Source organism: Protopterus annectens, chromosome 2.part0 (genome assembly GCF_019279795.1).
Source record: "Protopterus annectens isolate FY-2018-M chromosome 2.part0, PAN1.0, whole genome shotgun sequence".
In the NCBI taxonomy this organism is placed as follows: Eukaryota; Metazoa; Chordata; order Ceratodontiformes; family Protopteridae; genus Protopterus; species Protopterus annectens.
In genome coordinates, this window is record NC_056728.1 from 1,225,660,107 (window position 1) to 1,225,678,966 (window position 18,860).

The window sequence follows — 18,860 nt, forward strand, 5'->3', positions numbered from 1 at the left end:
AAGTTTAACTGGGAGGCATGAAATACCAATCAATGCAGGGAGGCAGCACCCAAAGCACTCCAAACTACCTTTGTTATCAGTGGCTTTTTCAATAACTTGTGTTGATATGTCTGACTAACAACAGAATACAAAGTAATCATTCAAAGCCACAAGCCAGCTTCTCAGTAAATGCCCCTATGTAAAAAACAAAACAAAACAAAAAAAAAAAAACACTTGTTTTGAGTTTTCTATTTATTTCAGTGTCATCCACCTTTAATATTTTTGTGATTGTGCATTTGTGGTCTGGGCATTTGTGCCATACAGTTTCATAACAGAAGTGTCAGAACCACGTGGCTTGCTTCTATGTGAGAAGCTCATCAATTGCAAAAACAAATATAATACATGTACTGGGGAAAAGTTCTGATTTGAAGCTAAACTGAAAACAGTTGTTCAAGGCCACATCTGAAGTCAATCTCAATGAATCTATATACCTCATTTAAAGTTATTTATTCCTGACATGTGAAATGGATTAACCAATTACACTGATAATCTCACAAATAACACTTTACTGCTTTCACTAGTACATTCCAAGTTTATCAGTTTTGTTTCAAATAAAAATAAGTTGTCCTAAGTAATAAGATGCTTATGCTCCATTATTTCTTTTTATTACAATGCTGAATACATTTCTCAATAGTAGAAGCACAAAAAGACCAAAGATTAAAATGCATTTAGCTTTGTGTCAAATCCAATAGGAATTTCATAATAAAATGCTATTCCACTATTTTTAATCTAATATGTACTAACTAAAATGCACTACCATGATTGAATGGGGTCATTTGTCAAGCCGATCCACAAGGTTATCAAAAGAATGAATAACTAACTGAATAAGTATGTAAACAAACAAATAAATAAATAAAATGTCAAAATAGCAACATGGAAGACAACATCACTAGTCCAATGCCTGGAAATGGAGGACTACCCAGAACAGTAACATTCTTACTTTATATTTGTCTGCATTAATTATATCTCTTGCTGGAAGCTGAAGGTTAAACTAAAAGGACTGCACAAGCAGGCATAGACCAATTTCTACAGACTACTAGTACTGTTCTCCAATACAACAGCAGGAAAGTGTACACACCTGTAGCAGTAAGAAAGAATAGAACCAATAGCTATCTCCCAGTACTAGGGTAGTTTTACTCAACATATTAACTGAGAGCCAAGTTTATAATCACACATAAAAGTAGGGAAAATCCACTTTTATCTAAAAAATAATGACATTTAAAAGAGAAAAAAAATGTTATCAGTGTGCTACTTTGTATACCAGTAACCTACATACAAAACAGAGTGATTTACCCAGGATCAATTTTTTTCTCCATAGTGTTTTTGGAGAGATAGACTATCCAGTAGAGCATATTAAATACCCCAAATATAGCTGGGAAGAGAATACGTGCATACTTGTCAATTATACTTGTCCCTGAATTTGAGGAGGCAGGCAGTGGTTTGACAGGAGGTACACTAGATGTGGAAGAAATCTCTGCCGATTGTTCTGAACTGCTACTTACAGCTTGAATGTGTTGAAGTTTAGCACCAAGCAAATGATGTAGATTGGTGATACCAGTCTTTGAATGTTCAGGATCCTGATTATCCAGGGTTGGCATAGAGGGTGGGACAGAAGGTGTACATGTTTCCTGATTACTGTTGCCGAATGAGCTGAAAGGGTTGGCATCTGACTTGGAAGTGTTTTGTATGGCAACAGCAGAATGCATCTGTCCAGCTACAGAAGCCTTGGTAGTCGCATCATTGTTACTCCTTTGTTGAACTTTCATTCCCTTGAGACTGTCTGGTTGTACTGCACAATTCACTCTCTTCCTTAAGTTAGAGTTTGTATCTACCTTCTGTAAAATAGGAAAACATGCTCAAATACTCAGAATACAGTATTACAGACTTCACTACAGTCATGCTATTTAACAAAATTTAATTTTATACTGAGATACAATTTAATTTTTTGGTAATATTCATGGTAGAACTCCAGTAAAATATTTAGATTTTATTTTACACTGCTGGCTATTTTTGACAATTGCCCGCCTTAGCTATATTAGGTTGATAAACTGTTTTATTAGTGAAAAATAATAACTGTGTCAAGTATACAATATTACACTCTCCATCCAGAAATTCTGAAAACTACCTTTAACCACAATACAAGTTCCCACTTTACCCTGAGCCAGTAATCAAGGAGCCTCAATCCTCACCACTGACTGTCAGAGACAGTCTAAAAACAGGAATGGATTTACACAGTATTTTAAATGTAACTCTCTGCATCAAGCGCATTTTCCCACAAGAGCACACAGGGAACCTGCTCCAGACCTGGAACTGGACTCTGTCTCTCCAGACACCAAAGACTCACTTTGGAGCACTGTGTCCCCAGTTCCAAGTAGCGGACAGACCCACACCTAGGTATTTGATTTTCACACACACACTCCTGGGAAAGGCTGATACAGATTTACTAACTGTACCCTTTCTGTCTAGACTATAAGGCAACTATGTTGCCAACAGTCAGCCACTCTCAGGATCTTACAAGGGTGTGCAATTATACTGAGTAAAATCAATATTAACATAAACAGTAGAGTGTAACCACAGCAGCCAGGCTCTTCAAAGTGGCCACGGTGTCACTAAAATAAGCACAACTGCTCTCAAAATGTTAAAAGTATTCTCTTAAAAAAAGCCACAATAAAAGGTATAAAACTACTTAATAATAAAGCATCAACATAGAAAACATGAGAATATTAAATATCTAAGTATAATAAACAGAGTTTTAATCAGAGGAGAAATAACAATAACAGTTGGACAGATTCAGACAGCTGCAAAAAAAGAATACTCAATCTTACTGTATTTCCTGACTGTCTAAAGAATAACCATTCCCTAGCTAACTTAATTAATACAGCAAGGCAACATTAGATGCTGAGATGCTTACTTCCACAAGATAAGGTGATGAGCATCAGACTAAACTAAACTGAACAACAACTGAACTGTGAGAACTGTCATATATTTTTATATCAGGTTCCAAAGAAAACAAAACAAAACATGCTGTGTGAGTTCCATCCTCTCAGTGCTGGTTATGGAATGGCAACACATTTGATCACCTGACTCTGGTACAGTACACAATCAGAGCTTTGCAGTATTTGAAAATTATAGAACAATTCAAAAACATCTTCTCTTCCCTTCCAGAATTTGTTGTTTAAAGATAAACATTTAATCAGTTATAATAAGACTGCTGATAGATTTCTAACACAAGCTTCCGTACAAGTAAGTGTGATAGTCAAATGACACAAAAGTGTTTACACAACTCCAGTTAACCATGCTGGCATATGCCACACATGCACTGCCCCACTCTCCCTGGCATAGATCACAATACCTCACATCGTCACACCCACCTTCAGTTATAATAAAAATTAGCTTATTGCCTGAATCTCTAAAACCTATTCTCACACTAAATAAACAGTGGACGTTCACTTACTGATTTCTTGGTTATCAATAGAAAGACACTGTTAGGTGCACAATCCTTTGGTATATTACCTGAAATGAAGATGGATTTTCTTCCTGTTAACTGTGAATGTTTCTTAAACTGTTTGATAAATGAAACGGCTCATTCACACACACACACACACACACACACACACACACACACACACACACACACACACACACACACACACAGGCATGCATGCACAAACTTACACATACTATACATCTCACTCCTTTTGCCTTACTGTAAAATCAGAATAGAAAAATCACTTCCACAGTACCTCCAAAAATGCCTCCGGTAACCACCAATAAGTGCCAACGACTGCCAGATAATCTGATATTCCACAGTTTATTAAAACAAAGCACGGACTGATACGACAAACAGAAAGAAACAAACAAGATGTAATAAATGAAACAGAGTTAAGCGCTTTCAACCATAGTAACTGGTCTTCATTAGAACTGTAGCGTTTAGTTGTTCCGCTGCTTAAATAATTTATCTGGCGCCAAAACGCTCTCCACTTCTTAAAGATACATAAACACAAAATTATATAACATGAATAAAAAAAGTAAATAAATCAATCCTTGCACAACATGTGTTCATTAATTATTAAAAATTCCTTAAACCAAAACAATAGGGTTCGTAAACTTTCTCTGTGCTACAGCATTCTTTTAAAAAGTCATTAGAAATATTTTGAGCAATTTATGTATTAATCAAATGATTTTTTTAAAAAATGATTTTTTTAAAAAGCACATCATTTTTGCAAAACAAATGTTTTTTAAAAAACACTGAGAAGAAATAAAAGTATATATTATATTCTAAATAACAATTAATATATTTGTAAACCTGACAAATATGTAAAAATATGTATAAAATATATGTAAAAAATGTGAAAAATAGTATATTCATATAAGAATTAAATTACATTACAGTTCCTATAAATAATAACAAGGAGGACAACAAAGAGATAGGCATTAACTGTTTCCTTCTCCCTCTAAAAAAATTAATTCATAAAATCCATCTAAAAATAAATAAATAATTACTTATAAATATAAAACAATATAACTATATAATACTATCTGAATATCTACTGGTATTTTATTCAAAACGTTATGTAGATATCTTATTATTTCACTTTATAAAAATAACAAAGATTTAGTTGAAATGAAATCATTTAATCCAGGAGGAGTGGTGGCATCTAAACATATTTGGCACCATGTTTCTTTATATGCTAATAGACTTTTAATATCACCTCCTCTAGGATCTATATCTATTATATCAAGAATACTGAAACTAAAATGATGGTCATCACCATTCATGTCTACGTGCTGAAATAAAGCATTGGTTTTATCTTTAGTCTTAATACTATAAATATGGTCATATATACGTCTTTTAAGACATCTTTCCGTCTTTCCAATGTAGAAACTTGGACATTTGTCACATTTCGCTAGGTATACCACATTTTTTGTATTGCAGTTCCCATATCTGCATCTTATATGAGATTTAAGTCCATTCTGTAGCTTTATTTTGCAATATCAGTTGGTTCTGTATATTTAGTGTCATTGTGCTGCAACTCAGAGCAGATCTGAGTGTTGCCATTGAGATTCTTGACATAGCTATAGAATGCTTTGTGGTTGTTTTTAGAATCAGTGGCAATTTTGTTTTCATAACTAGTTTTGAAGGATTTTATGAGGGATCTCAGCTTCTTACTGAGGCTAACCAGGGAGTTCCTCCAATCATGGGATTTTACTCTTTTTTGCAACAGTTTCTTTCTTCTGTTGTAGAGTTTGTTTATGGCAGAAGACCACCAGATTGGCTTCCTTTTTTTGGAGGATAGCATCTTGGTTCTGTTAGGGATAGCACCATCCATGCACTCATGTAAGTGCTTATAATGTGCATTTGTGTAGAATTCAGCAGTCGTATCTGTATGGGTGTCGTGAAGTTTGCCACTTCGGTCTTAAGAAACATGAAGTTGGCTTTGGAGAAATGTTTTACGGTTGTTTTTCTAATGGGGGTGAGAGTGAGATGTGGATGTCTAGGGTGATTAGCTTGTGGTCGGATCTGACCAATGAGGAGCTTACCTCTGGTGTGGAACACTGGTCACCCATGTTGGTGATGACCAGGTCTAGGATATTGCTGCCCCTGGTGGGGGTGTGGATAAGTTGATCCAAGGCATTGGAACTGATGATTTCCAGAAAACATTGAGTAAAAGAGTTGGTACACGAGTAGTTTTCCCAGTTAATGGTAGGGTAGTTGAAATCACCCATTATTAGAGTGTTGGGTTGTACCTTAATATTTTCCAGTGTATCAAGAAAAGATGAGTGGGAATTCTGGGGCATGGTGGGGGGTCTGTAGCAAGCTACAATCTGCATTGCAGTTTTGCCCAGAGTTAGTTGAACTTGGGATAATCTTGGATGCATTATGCTGAGCAACTAGCTTGGAGGTGTGGATATCCTTAATGAATATGGATACGCCTCCACCTTTAGTGTTTCGATCCAGGTTTGGTGGCCTAAAGGTGTGGTATGAATTATAGCCTGGTAATGTAGGGGTGCTCTCTGGAGCTTTGAACCAGGTATCTGTCACTGCACAGATGTCAATGTTCTCCATTTTAAGGAGTGCCTCGAGTGAGTGCATTTTGAGGTTTAGACTTCTAGCATTGAGTAGCATTATCCTCAGATTTTGTTTGCTTGTACCTATTACGGTGGTGAATTTGTCATTTGAACCTTGCCTAAAAAAGCCACTATAGGGGTGGCAAGAGCCTTTGCCAGTATCCAGAATCCCAAGGGCAACAGGTGCAGGCCATCTCTGGCAAAGCATCATGGTCTGTTGATCGTCATCCCAGGCAGACAGATACTGGATTCCCTTAGAATGACACCAGACGCTTAGCCAATTGTTAAACTCAATCATTTTGTCCTTGTACTGTGGTATCATTCTGGGTGATGGCAGGATGCTACTCAGGGCTAGGGTCATACCTGCCTGGGCTACAAGATCGGAGAGCTCCTCCATGTCTCCTTTCATGTAGTCCAGGGAGGTACGTCTGAGGTCATTCACACCAACATGGACAATGACAGAGTCATATTTGTACTTGTTGTGGAGTGACCTGAGTGCGTGCGTTATGTGGCAGATCCTGGCACCCGACAGGCAGCTGACAGTAACTTTTTCCTTGTTTAGCCTGGTGAGTGGAACATCAGTGTGCCTGACTATAGAGTCACCTATGACTAGAGTGTTGGGTACGTTATGCCTTATGGGCTATAGTTGAGTGGCACACTGAGTATGTGGGCTATGTGTCATTTGGGTTGTGTTGGTGGGTGGAGGTTGCTTGCATTTCTGCTTTGGAGGTCTCAGTTGTTTGGGTAGATTTTTACTGAGAGCCTCCGTGAATGTAGGTGTGTGTTTTGTGCTCCTGTGTGTGTGAGTGGATGACATGATTTTTCAGGGTCAAATTAACCTGGATGAATATAATTACATCAAAAGCGAATACCCAGTGATTGGAAGTATCTTTGGGATCCCTAAGATCCATAAGAACCTGAATCAACCCCCATTTAGACCTATAGTGGACGGAAAAAGATCCAAGACCTACTTTATGGCAAAGTTAGTAGACATTTATTTAAAAGAGGGGGTGGAAGAACTTAAGTATGTATGTAAATATTTGTGGGATTTTCTGAAGGATTTAAACAAAGCAGCAGTTTTTGAAGGCATGATTTTTGTTACAATAGATGTTAAAAATGTATTTTCAGTTATACCCCATAAGGAGGGTTTAGAATGGCTTGAAGCACAGCTTCTTATGACTAAGAAATACACACAGGATCAGATTAAATTGACAATTGCCCTCATGGAAGTCATTCTTCACAATAATTACATTTTCTTTGATGGACAATGCTTCAAACAAGTGGTAGGTGCAGCTATGGGGGCTGCTTGTGCCCACATGTATGCAAATTACATTATGCCTTTTTGGGAAACTGAATATATATTTAAAAGTAGATTTGTGGAAAATATAAAATACTACACAAGGTTTTTGGATGAACTTTTTTTTATTTGGGCGGGGTCATCAAAGCTCTTGATGACTTTATATCTGAAACCAATTTTATTATGGACTTGTTTAGGAGAAGGGGTTACCCAGAACACCTACTGCAGAAAGTACATATGGAAGGTCAAACAAAAACAGCTAGTGGGATTTTCAGGTCCATCTTAAGTCAACAGTCCACATCTTGGGACGGTGAACATGTAATAGGTGTTATTGATTAAGGGGCAACGAATAGAGGAGAAAAAGAGAAAGAGAAAAAGACCTTCTCCTTTGTTACGACATTCAATAAAGACAGTTTAACTGTAGTAAAAATTGTCAATAAAAACTGGTCCATCCTTAATTTGGATTATATGACTGTAGAAAAACTGGGTCTATATTATATTACTGAACGCTTAAAAAAGCGAACGATGAATAACTGACCCCATATAAGTGAAAGCTTACAATCTCGAAAGCTCAGAACAGCGATTTATTTTTCCCTTGGAAAAAAATCGCTGTTCCAAAAAAAGAAAAAAAGAAAAGAAAAAAAAATTGAAATAATACATAAAGTGGGGGGGGGGGGAGGGCTTCACTCCCCACACCCCCCTACTTAAATATACCATCTTTGAGATCGTACAACAATGCCGCAAACGGCAAAGTAATGGAAGCAGCCAAGCAAATTCTTTCTCTGAGAAAGAATTCGCTTAAAAGCCGCTTCACTATTTTGCCTTTTCGTTGTTTAAAGTTCGAACAAAATGCATTTGATAGAATGCATTTTCGGTAATCTAATAGGAACCCGAAAACTTAGGCACTAAGCCATTTATTGTGTTTAAAAAGGATAGATATTTTAAAAATCTACATGAAAAATAATAGGGTAGGAAAAGAATGTAATAATAGGCCCTTTGGAAACTTTAAATGTGGGATGTGCAGGCAGTGCCCCAATGTTATTGAAACAGGGGTAAATTTTAGACTGGGTGACTATAAGGTTAATATACATGGTCATTTCACTTGTCAGTCTGAAAGTGTTGTTTATGCTGCAAAATGCCTGCAATGCCCAGCATTTTATATAAGAAAAACCTGTAGAAAGTTCAGAGAAAGAATGTATGAACATCTAAATGATATAAAAAATGGTAGAAGTACAAATGCACTATCTAAACATATACTAGAACAAAATAAACAAGAAGTTATGTACTCACCATAACGTTCGATGCATGTAGTCCATCTTGCCGTACATTCTTATCCGTGGGTCCGGAGCCGAACCTCGGCCATACTCTAGCTCGAAGTCTTCAATTAGCTCATGGCTAAGAGGTATCCCATCATGCAACCGGTCTATTCCCCAGATCTTGTTTGCTGCAAGCGCACACACACACACACACACACACACACACACACACACACACACACACACACACACACACACACACACACACACACACACACACACACACACACAGACACACACACACACTGAGAAGAACAGCCCCAACAGAAAGGACTACTGACATCTAGAGACTATACCTCCAGGTCCTCCAGGAGGGGTAGGAGGGTGGGTTAGTAAGAATGTAAGGCAAGATGGACTACATACATCGAACATTATGGGGAGTACATAACTTCTTGATGTTATGTAGTCCAGTCTCGCCTTCATTCTTACCCGTGGGACAGCGTCCCTAGCACTTTGATCTTGTGTTGCTCAGTGAAAAATACTCTTGAGCACTGTGGAACCAAAGGAAGATCTGCCTCTAAGGACCAGATCAAATGTGTAGTGACTAATAAAGGTATGAGTCGAAGCCGATGTTGCTGCAGCACAAATATCATCCATAGACATCCTAGCCTGAAATGCAGTTGAGGTAGCCACAGATCGTTTAGAATGAGCCTTCACTTTAAAGGGTAATTCTTTGCCATTGGAAGAATAAATAAATGCGATGCAATCGGAGATCCAGCGAGACAAGGTTACCTTAGAAACAGGAACCCCAAGTCTAGTGTCTAAAAACGAGACAAACATTTGATCTGATTTCCTGAAATCTTCTGTCCTATGTAAATAGAAACGCAATTGTCTATGAACATCTAGCTGATGAAACTTAAATTCTGCCTTGTTGGAGAATTCAGGAAAAAGCACAGGCAACTCAGTGGATTGGTTGATATTGACAACAGAGGCAACCTTTGGAACAAAGGAAGGATTGGTTCTTAAGGAGACCCTATCTTTGTGAAACACAAATAAGGTGGCTTAATTGATAATGCTTGGAGTTCAGAGACCCACCTAGCTGAAGTTATGGCTACCAAGAATACTGTCTTCCATGACAAGAATTTAATGTTACACGTAGCTGCGGGCTCAAATGGGAGTTGAGGTGATCTTCTGTAATACAAAACTGAGGTCCCATGGCATTACTGGATCAAAGACTGGCACATTCAGGAGTGTCTCCTAAGAGAGACTCCGGAACCCGCTGCCCTACCTGCTCCGTCGGCTGAGTATGAGATCAGCTTCATAGAGGAGTTGGTAAGGGAATTTAAGGTAGACATCTGTGCATTGACCTTCTGTGCCATGGCATCAGAAATGTTACCCTGTAGAGAATCTCCTAGCTCTTTTAGGAGATCTCTCTGGAGCCTTGTAAAATGCGTCAAGTAGTTCAGCAACCCCAGTGTAAAGGCTGCTGAGGTAAACACACGCTTTCCATACCTGTCCATAGCCCGGGACTCCTTGGTAGGTGGATGGATGGTAGACGAAGTTTCAGCAAGTTCCTTCTTGGTGGCTGCTGCCACCACCATGGCATCTACTGGAATGCCTTTTGTTAGACATTCCTTGTCAGTACGGGCGGACAAAAACTTATTGGGTCTCCTAGGGATCGGTTCCACCATGTCAGGAGTTTTCCACACCTTTTGACAGACAAGATCTAGTAGCTCATCGAAAGGGGAGAAACCCAGGAGGCGGAGGGTTGAGACCCGAAAGCCTTCAGGAACACTGACTCCTCATCAGAAGGGGATTTGGAGGGCCAGCCACCTCTCTGCTTCAGGATCTCAAGGATATCTAAAAAAGAGATATCTTCAGAAGATGACTTGGGGGACCCCTCTGACTCCTCGAGGTCAGTGTCCGACGTGAGAGTCAAGGTGTTTCCTCTTACACAATCTCTTTCTGGCAGGCTCCTCAGGCAAAAACTCTGGGGAGACATCAGAAAGTTGGGGACCACTCATGGAGATATCCTGAGGCTTAGGGTCTCCGCTGCCCAGGGATAGAGGGTGATCCGAAACTGACACCGGTGCCGGAGGGGGCAGAGTATCAGTGCCATAGGATGCAGCTGATGACCTGGCCAGCACGCTCCTCATAACCTCGAAGGCTGATCTTCCTGGCTCCAAAGGCTGACTAACTGTAGAGGATACAGTAGTAGCCCTCGGCACCGAGGAGATGAGGTCTGAAACACATGTCAGGACCAAGCTCACTCGAGCCGAAGCACTGAGAGGAAGGCTCGGAACTGATAAAGATCGATCCGAGCCCTCCCACTCGGGTCTGACCGGAGAACCGTGGACCCTCGACCCCATGGACGGAGCCGACGGGGTCGGAGCAGAAACTGGAACCGAGAGGCCAGGCGAGGCTACTGGAGCTGACCTAACGGCACCCGACGGAACCGACAACCCTGGCTCCGAAGGCTGAGAAAGGCTCGGAGGAAGAACAACAAAGGATGAAGAGGCCATAGGCTCTGGAACCGACTGGGTCGGGCCGAAATCAATTTGGCCAACAACGATGACTGAAGCAGTTTCTGAACCACTCTAATAACGTCCTCATCGGAAAGGGTCCTGGAGGACCTGGAGGATATAGTTGGAGATCTGGATCTCCCTACGGAAGGAGGCTTGCGTGAAGGAGAAACCGGTCGAATAACTGGAGACCGGCTCCGAACCAAAATATCCGTGACCGGCTCGGAAAGGCTGGGAGCCGATACGGACTTAGTCAACACACTACTTTCTGTCGGCACCGAGGGCAATGGAACCGAAGAAGGAGAAGCTCTTCTAGCAAATTTCTCTGGCGGCACCGAAGAAACAGACGGAGCCGGAGAGCGCTTCTTAGAAGTCTTTTGGTCCTTTTTAGCTGGAGAGGATAAGGCACTGGAAGACTTAGCCAAGTCTTCCTCGAAGGAGTGTTTAAGCAGTCCTTTCAAAATGAGCTTGTTCTTCCTCTCCTGTAGTACATGTGGACTGAAGGAATGACAAAACAAGCAGGACTCTTGGAGGTGAATAGCCCCCAAGCAGTACACGCACACAGAGTACCCATCAGTCAAAGACATTTCATTGTTGCATTCAACTCATTTTTTAAAGCCCGAAGGCCTGTGTTCCTTAGAATCCTTGGACATGCTGAATAAAGGAAAACACACACAGATACAAAGCAATACGTACACACACTGGACCCAACTACACCCCGCACAAGAAACTAGAGCCTCTAACTAAGAACGGCCTAGTAACCGGCGGGAAAAAAACTACAGGGAGGACTAGGTCCTCAAACTTAAACGGGCCTAGCCCGGGGAAACAAAGGCAGGATAGCACCACTAGCCAGACACAAGAACACTAAAAGCTAACAGAATGGAGCACCAAACCAAAGACCACACAGAAACAATGGGGAGGACTAGGTCCTCTAACTGAAACACGCCTAGCACATGGGCAGAAAGGAAACAAACGGGATACCAAAACGGCCAACGAAAAGGCTACAAAAATTGCAAGAGAAGCAAAACAAAGGCAGTATAACACCACTACCACACACACAGAGCTATGAAAATAGCTTTTTTGAACAACAAGTCAAACATTTATAAAAAGTTTATAAACAGTACACTTAGCCACGGCCAAAAGCAAGACCACGTCTGAGCGTAACGAGCGGCAAACGAGATCTGGGGAATAGACCTGTTGCATCATGGGATACCTCTTAGCCACGAGCCAATTGAAGACTTCGAGCTAAAGTATGACCGAGTCAGAGCCGAGGTTCAGCTCAGCTCCAAACCCACGGGTAAGAATGAAGGCAAGATTGGACTACATAACATCATGTATTTGTCTTTTTTGTTCTGCAGCAGATAGTTTTAGACAGTCAAGGGAGGGTGTTACCAGAACATCTAGAATTATGTGAACTAAGATGGCAATTAAAGCCAAATGCATTTGAGTACCCTGGCCTGAATGAATATAACAGTATATCTTGATTACTAAAGCTCAGGCACATTGAGGGTTAATGTTTTTTAATTGTTTTATTGTTTTTTAACTTTGATTGGTTGAGTATATGTTTGAATAATATTTAAACCTGATCTATGCAGATGGCTTTTGTTCTGAAGAAGTCCTATGTAATTTTATGGGGGACGAAAGCACTTAACATTTATTGTGGTTGTATCCAATAAAGAGAACTGTTTCCGTTTGAGGTCCTGTCCTTGGCTGCAATTTGTTTCTTTGAAGTCTTATTGTGTGGTTCTGGTTCCTAGTCATAAGGTATGATTAAGACTGTCTGACCCTGGTGATGGAAATTAAGTATGTGGGTTATGGAAAGTTACCTCACTGCTAGAGAAGGAAGGAAACTGTAAAGTACCAGCTAGTTCTTGCTGGTCTTAACTCGACACATAAAAAGAAGTTATGTACTCACCATAACGTTCCATGTGAGTTGGTCATCTCGCCTTCATTCTTACTGATGGGTTTGGAGCCAATCCTTGGCTCCGACTTGGCCAACTGCAAAAGCTAGAGGTCTTCAACCAGCTCGAGGCCAGCTCCCTATCCCATGACGCACCCTGATCTTCCCTCAGATCTTGTTTGCTGCCAACTGACTACTTACTAGTATTAATATGCCACTCTGAGAGCTGGATAAGAGACAATGTATCATATAAGAGAGGTGACAGACCTCAAGTAGACTGGATGGGGGTTGGAGGGTGGGATATAAGAATGAAGGTGAGATGAACAACTCACATGGAACATCATGGTGAATACATAACTTCTTTATGTGAAGTTGTTCTATCTCGCCGTTCATTCTTACTGATGGTTAGCATCCCAAGCACCATCTTTCTCGGGTGGCTCATGGAAGAATATTCCTCAGAACTGTGGAACCAAAGGAGATCCTGTCCCTGGCGGCCTTGTCTACTCTGTAATAAGTGATAAAGGTATGAGGTCTTGACCAGGTAGCTGCTGCACAAATAGAATCTAATGGTAACCTTGCAGAAAAGGCTAATGAGATTAAAACAGCTCTAGTAGAGTGGGCCTTTATTTTCTGTTGTAAAAGAGCATTCTCTGAACTACAAATGAAGGAAATGCAATCTGACAGCCATCTTGACAAGGTTACTTTTGTCACTGGGGCACCCTTTTTTGACTCCGAAAAGGAAACAAAGAGCTGATCCATTGATCTGAATTGTTTCATTCTATTTAGATAAAATCGGAGTTGTCTATGAACATCAAGTTTGTGCAGCATGTGTTTCATCCTATTTGTGTATTTAGAAAAGAAAACGGGCAATTCAATGGATTGGTTAAGATTTGTCACTGAACAAACTTTTGGTAAAAAGCATGGATTAGTTCGGAGTGAAACTCTGTCATTATGGAAAATCAGATAAGGAGGTTGGATGGTCAAAGCCTGCAACTCAGAAATCCTTCGAGCAGAAGTAATAGCTATCAAAAATATAGTCTTCCATGAAAGGAATTTCAAAAGATAGGACAAGGCTGGTTCGAAAGGAGGTAATATAATTCTGGAGACAACAAAATTTAATTTCCATGGCATGGCTGGAGCTCTGGTTGGTGGTCTCAAATGAATGGTACCTTTAAGAAAGGCTTTAGAGAGTCGATGTGACATGACATTAGAACCTTGGAAGCCAAGATGAAAGTTTGAGATTCCTGATAATTGAACTCTGATGGTAGCTGCAGCAGCTCCTTCGTTAAAATTCGAATATAGATTGGAATGAAGCTAGGTAGGGATCAACATCATTCTGAAATGCTCATAGAGAAAATCTCTTCTAATTGCTAAGATATAACTTTCTGGTGGATGATTTATGAGAGGAAGTTATAATATGTTAGGCCTCCACTGAGAGGTTGTAAATCCTGGCTATTGTTGGAACTGGAGCAGCCAAGCTGTCAGTTTGAGGGAATGAAGAGAAGGATGAAGAGCCCCTGATGAATGGATCAGCAGATCCAGAACTGGGTCCAGGATCCAGGATTCTTCCAAGAGATGAGGCTGGAGGAAGGGAAACCAAATTTGCCAAGGCCATTAAGGGGCTATTAAGATTATTGTCCTTCCCAGATATTTTGCTTTCTGTAATACTTTGGGTATCAGTGGGAAGGGGGGAAAGGCATAAAGGAGACCCAGGGGCCAATTGTGCACCAGTGCATCCCTTGGGGCATCTTCCAGTGGGGGGATCAGGGCAAAGTAGCTGCTGCATTTCATGTTAGTTGGGGTTGCAAAGAGATTGCAGCAAGGCTGGCCCCACCTGCGAAATATCCGTTCCGCTACTTGTTTCTTTAGGGGCCACTCGTGAGGCAAAAGAATTGCCCTGCTTAGCTTGTCTGCTATCACACTGGATCTCCCTGGGATGTGCATTGCTATCAGAAAGCATTGGGTGGAGATTGCCCACTGCCATACTCTCAGGGCCTCTCGACACAGGGGGTAAGATTTGGTTCCTCCTTGTTTGTTTATGTACCAGACCACTTACATGTTGTCTGTCTGAACTGCAATTGTTCCCAGAGGTACAGAGTCTAGGAAGGACTGCAATGCTAGAAGTACTGCTCTCATCTCCAGAACATTTATATGCAGATGAGCCTCATGTTTCTTCCATGTGCCTTGGGCTGTTCTTCCCTGATAATGCCCCACCCTATCAAGGATGCATCTGTGGTCACCGTGGCTATGGGATTGGGTAGAATGAATGAACAGCCCCGAGTTACCTGTTGAGATGTCAGCCACCATTGAAGGTCCTTCTTGCACGTATTCGTTATGATGATTTGGTGTGACATTGGGAGTTCCTGAAAAGACCATTGAGAGAATAGGAGCCATTGTAGAACTCCCATGTGCATTTGAGCAAGGGGAATGGCAATGATCACTGCCGCCATTGATCCTAGCAATTTGAGTACCATTGAGACTGGGGCTTTTGTCCTTGGAAGCATGTCTAATATTTGTTTTCGTAAGAGACAAACTCTTTCTGGAGGCAGACAATGTCACTGAAACCGTGTTTAGTTCTGCTTCTACAAATATTGTCTGTTGCGATGGCAATAAGGCACATTTTTCTGAGTTGATGGTAATCCCCAGTTGCTTGCAGAGATTTCAGGTTATGTCCCTCACCTGAATGAGTTGATGCTTGGTGGTGGCAGTCTAAATATGGAAACACCTGGAATCCCAAACGTCTCAGGTGAGCGGTGACTACTGCCATACATTTGGTGAACACTCTGGGGGTTGTAGTGAGACTAAAGGGCAGAGCAAGAAACTGATAATGGCTGGCTCCCAGCCGGAAGCATAGATGATCCCTGGATGGCCTGTCCATCTTTATGTGGTAGTATGCATCCTGAAGATCTATACAGCACATCCAATTGTCTTTCCCCAGAAAAGAGAGTATTGACTGAAGCGTGACCATCCGGAATTTCATCTTTTTTACTGACTTGCTTAGTCTGCTTAGGTCCAGAATATGTCTCCAGTCCCCTGCTTTCTTTGGAACTAAAAAGAACCTTGAGTAAGTTCTGGATCCTCTCTGGTCTGCTGGGACTGGCTGGATGACTCTTTTCTCCAGCAACCTTTGGACCTCTAAGGCTGCTTGGTCCCTGTGACTGGGTGGAACGTCTGGGATTTTCTTTACTAGAGGGGGTGGAGTGGCAAAGGGAATTGAGTATCCTCTGAATATTATGCTTTGTACCTAGCTGTCTTTTGTTATTTTTAGCCAGGCGTCTAGGTACAAAGACAGGCATCCCCCGACTGCCTCCAGAGATGAACAGTTGGACCTCTTTTCAGGAGCGCTGATAGGGCTTGCCAAAGAACTGATCTCTGTTGCCCTGGTTCTGCGGACCCCCTCTGCCGCATGTGCGACGTGTTCTGTTATTACCCCCTCCTCTGCCTCTAGAGGGGGTTTCACAACAAGTGTTCTGGAAAGATCCTTGAGATTTATGGAACCATATCTTTCCACCGCCCCCTCCCTTTGGAGTAAGGTCTATTTAGGGTAGAAAAATGTACTCCGACGGCAGACAAGGTTTTTCTGTCTTTTTCACATCTGGTGTTTCCTTTACCTTTGGTCCAAAAAGGGACAAACCGTCAATGGGGGTGTTAATGAAGGAAGCCTTAAAGGGTTCTGCAAAGGAACATAAGCACATACAGGAATGTCTCCTGAGAGCGATTCCTGTACCCGCTGCTCTGCTCATACTATCAGCTGCATATGATAACAGACGCATGGACGAGTTCACAATCGAATTAAGAGTGGAGAACTGGAAAGTTACCTTGTCCAAAACTCCGCAGTTATTGTACCTTGCAGGGTGTCTCCTAGCTCCTTCAGGAGATCCCTTTGTAATCTAGTGAAATGTAGTTCAGTGATCGGACAAAGGCCGCTGAACTAAACATACACTTCCCGTATCTGTCCATGATCCTAGATTCCCGATTAGGAGGATGAACAGATGAAGAAGTCTCTGATAATTCCTTCTTGGTGGCTGCTGCCACCACCATAGCATCAACAGGTACTCCTTTAGTAAGATAAGCTCTATCTTGAGGGTTAGTTATAAATTTATTAGGCCTCCTGAGAACATGCTCCATGGTGTCTGGGGACTCCCATGCCCTTCGAGTGAGTAATTCAAGCAACTCATCGAAGGGTGGAGACACCCAAGAGGTGGAGGGTTGAGACCCAAAAGCCTTCAGGAGGACTGACTCAACATCAGAAGGGTTAAGGGATTTTCAGCCACCCCTCTGTTAAAAAATTTCTAAGATATCTACAAAGGAGATATATTCCGAAGGGGACCATGGGGACCCTTCGGACTCATCCAAGTCGGTATCTGAAGTAACGGACTCCTGTGGGGAGTCCAGATGCTTCCTCTTGCAAAGTCTCTTCCTAGACACCTCTTTAGTGGCGGCTTCTGGAGAGGTCTCGGAAGAACATGGCTCACCCAATGGGGCTTCCTGAGTATCAGGATCTCTATGCTTTGATGGAGCGTGTGATGAAGAGCAGACAGCGGTGCTTTCAGGGAGGGAGCTGCCCGAACTGATGGAGTGGTTGTCGGGGCAGGTCTATATCATTATTTTGAACGTTCAATTACTCGAATCCCTAAAGGCTGACACCAAAATATCAAACCGCAGATTAACCAAACATTAAAAACTGTGAAATTCACAATATCGCATTTCCATAGATGGCCACATCATGTTTAGTAAGGTAAAACTTTAGTAGGAGATTCCCTTATTCTCTATAGGAAACTAACATACATGTGCAATAGATACTGACTTTATGGTTAGAAGTAGGATTAAATGCATATATAGTAATACATTTGTGTAGCCCAATAGAAACCTGTTTAAGTTGTATGTTTTTGCAGGTCTTGCTATAAATTAATATCTCTACTGTTGAAAGTGTAACATACAGTTGACAGTTTGAATGTACTACATAAATTAAACTTTTTTCGTACTTGGATGTTGTTTGTTCACATTCACATACATCTGTGTATTATGCACATTTAATTAGCACAGGGGATAAATGGGTGAAGTGTACACATGGGTGAAGTGTAGATTACTTATTTTGTTTGGGTAGGCAGTACGCAGCAGGAGATGGAGTTGGCCAACTATGGAAATTCGATATTTTGAATTTCGCACTTTTTCATGTTCGGTGTACTTGCGGTTCAATATTTTGGTGTCAGCCTTTAGGGTTTTGAGTATCTGCACTTTCAAAATAATGATATAGACCCGTCAGGGCAGACAAGGCCCTTCTCATAGCCTCGAAGGCCCCTCGGATCCGAAGATTCAATGGAAATTGTCTGCCCCAGTATGGAGGGCTCCAAGCCAGAGGCCGGGGCCAAACTCACTTGAGTCAAAGCCCCAAGAGGTAAAGTCAAACTGACAAGTCAGTCCTACTATCCTCCCTGGACCCAACCAGTGAGTGTTGGCTCCGAGATCCTTTGGTTGTCGCCGAAGACATCAGGTCAGTTGGGGCCAAAAAGCCTAGAGTAGGTGTCGGTCCTGAGGGTTCCACAATCATCAGTTCCACACTCTCTGGCTCCGAAACTTCCATGCAGATCAGAGGAGGAACAGAAGATGTTGGGGGAACTAAAGTCGGCTCCGAAGACCCCGGGGTTAATGCCGATAAAAGTTTTGCCAGCGCCGGTATCTGTAGAAGCTCCTTCATCACCTGGTCGGCATCCAAATCAGACAGTCTACTTGAGGCCCATGATGAATGTGATGAAGCCACCGACTGTAAAATGGGA

The 18,860-nt window shown here is 41.5% G+C and overlaps 1 protein-coding gene across 3 annotated transcripts in view; it reads right to left on the minus strand.

The window, feature by feature from the left end:
* Positions 1-213: 213 nt before the first annotated feature.
* The window catches only part of GABRA4 (gamma-aminobutyric acid type A receptor subunit alpha4), a 1,254,879-nt gene continuing 1,236,232 nt past the window's right edge, over positions 214-18,860 (minus strand). For all 3 annotated transcript variants that reach the window (XM_044061404.1, XM_044061403.1, XM_044061405.1), the window contains one exon: positions 214-1,874. In XM_044061404.1, the coding sequence (XP_043917339.1) occupies positions 1,329-1,874 (546 nt within the window). In that variant the 3' untranslated portion in view covers positions 214-1,328. The remainder of the gene's footprint in view (positions 1,875-18,860) is intronic.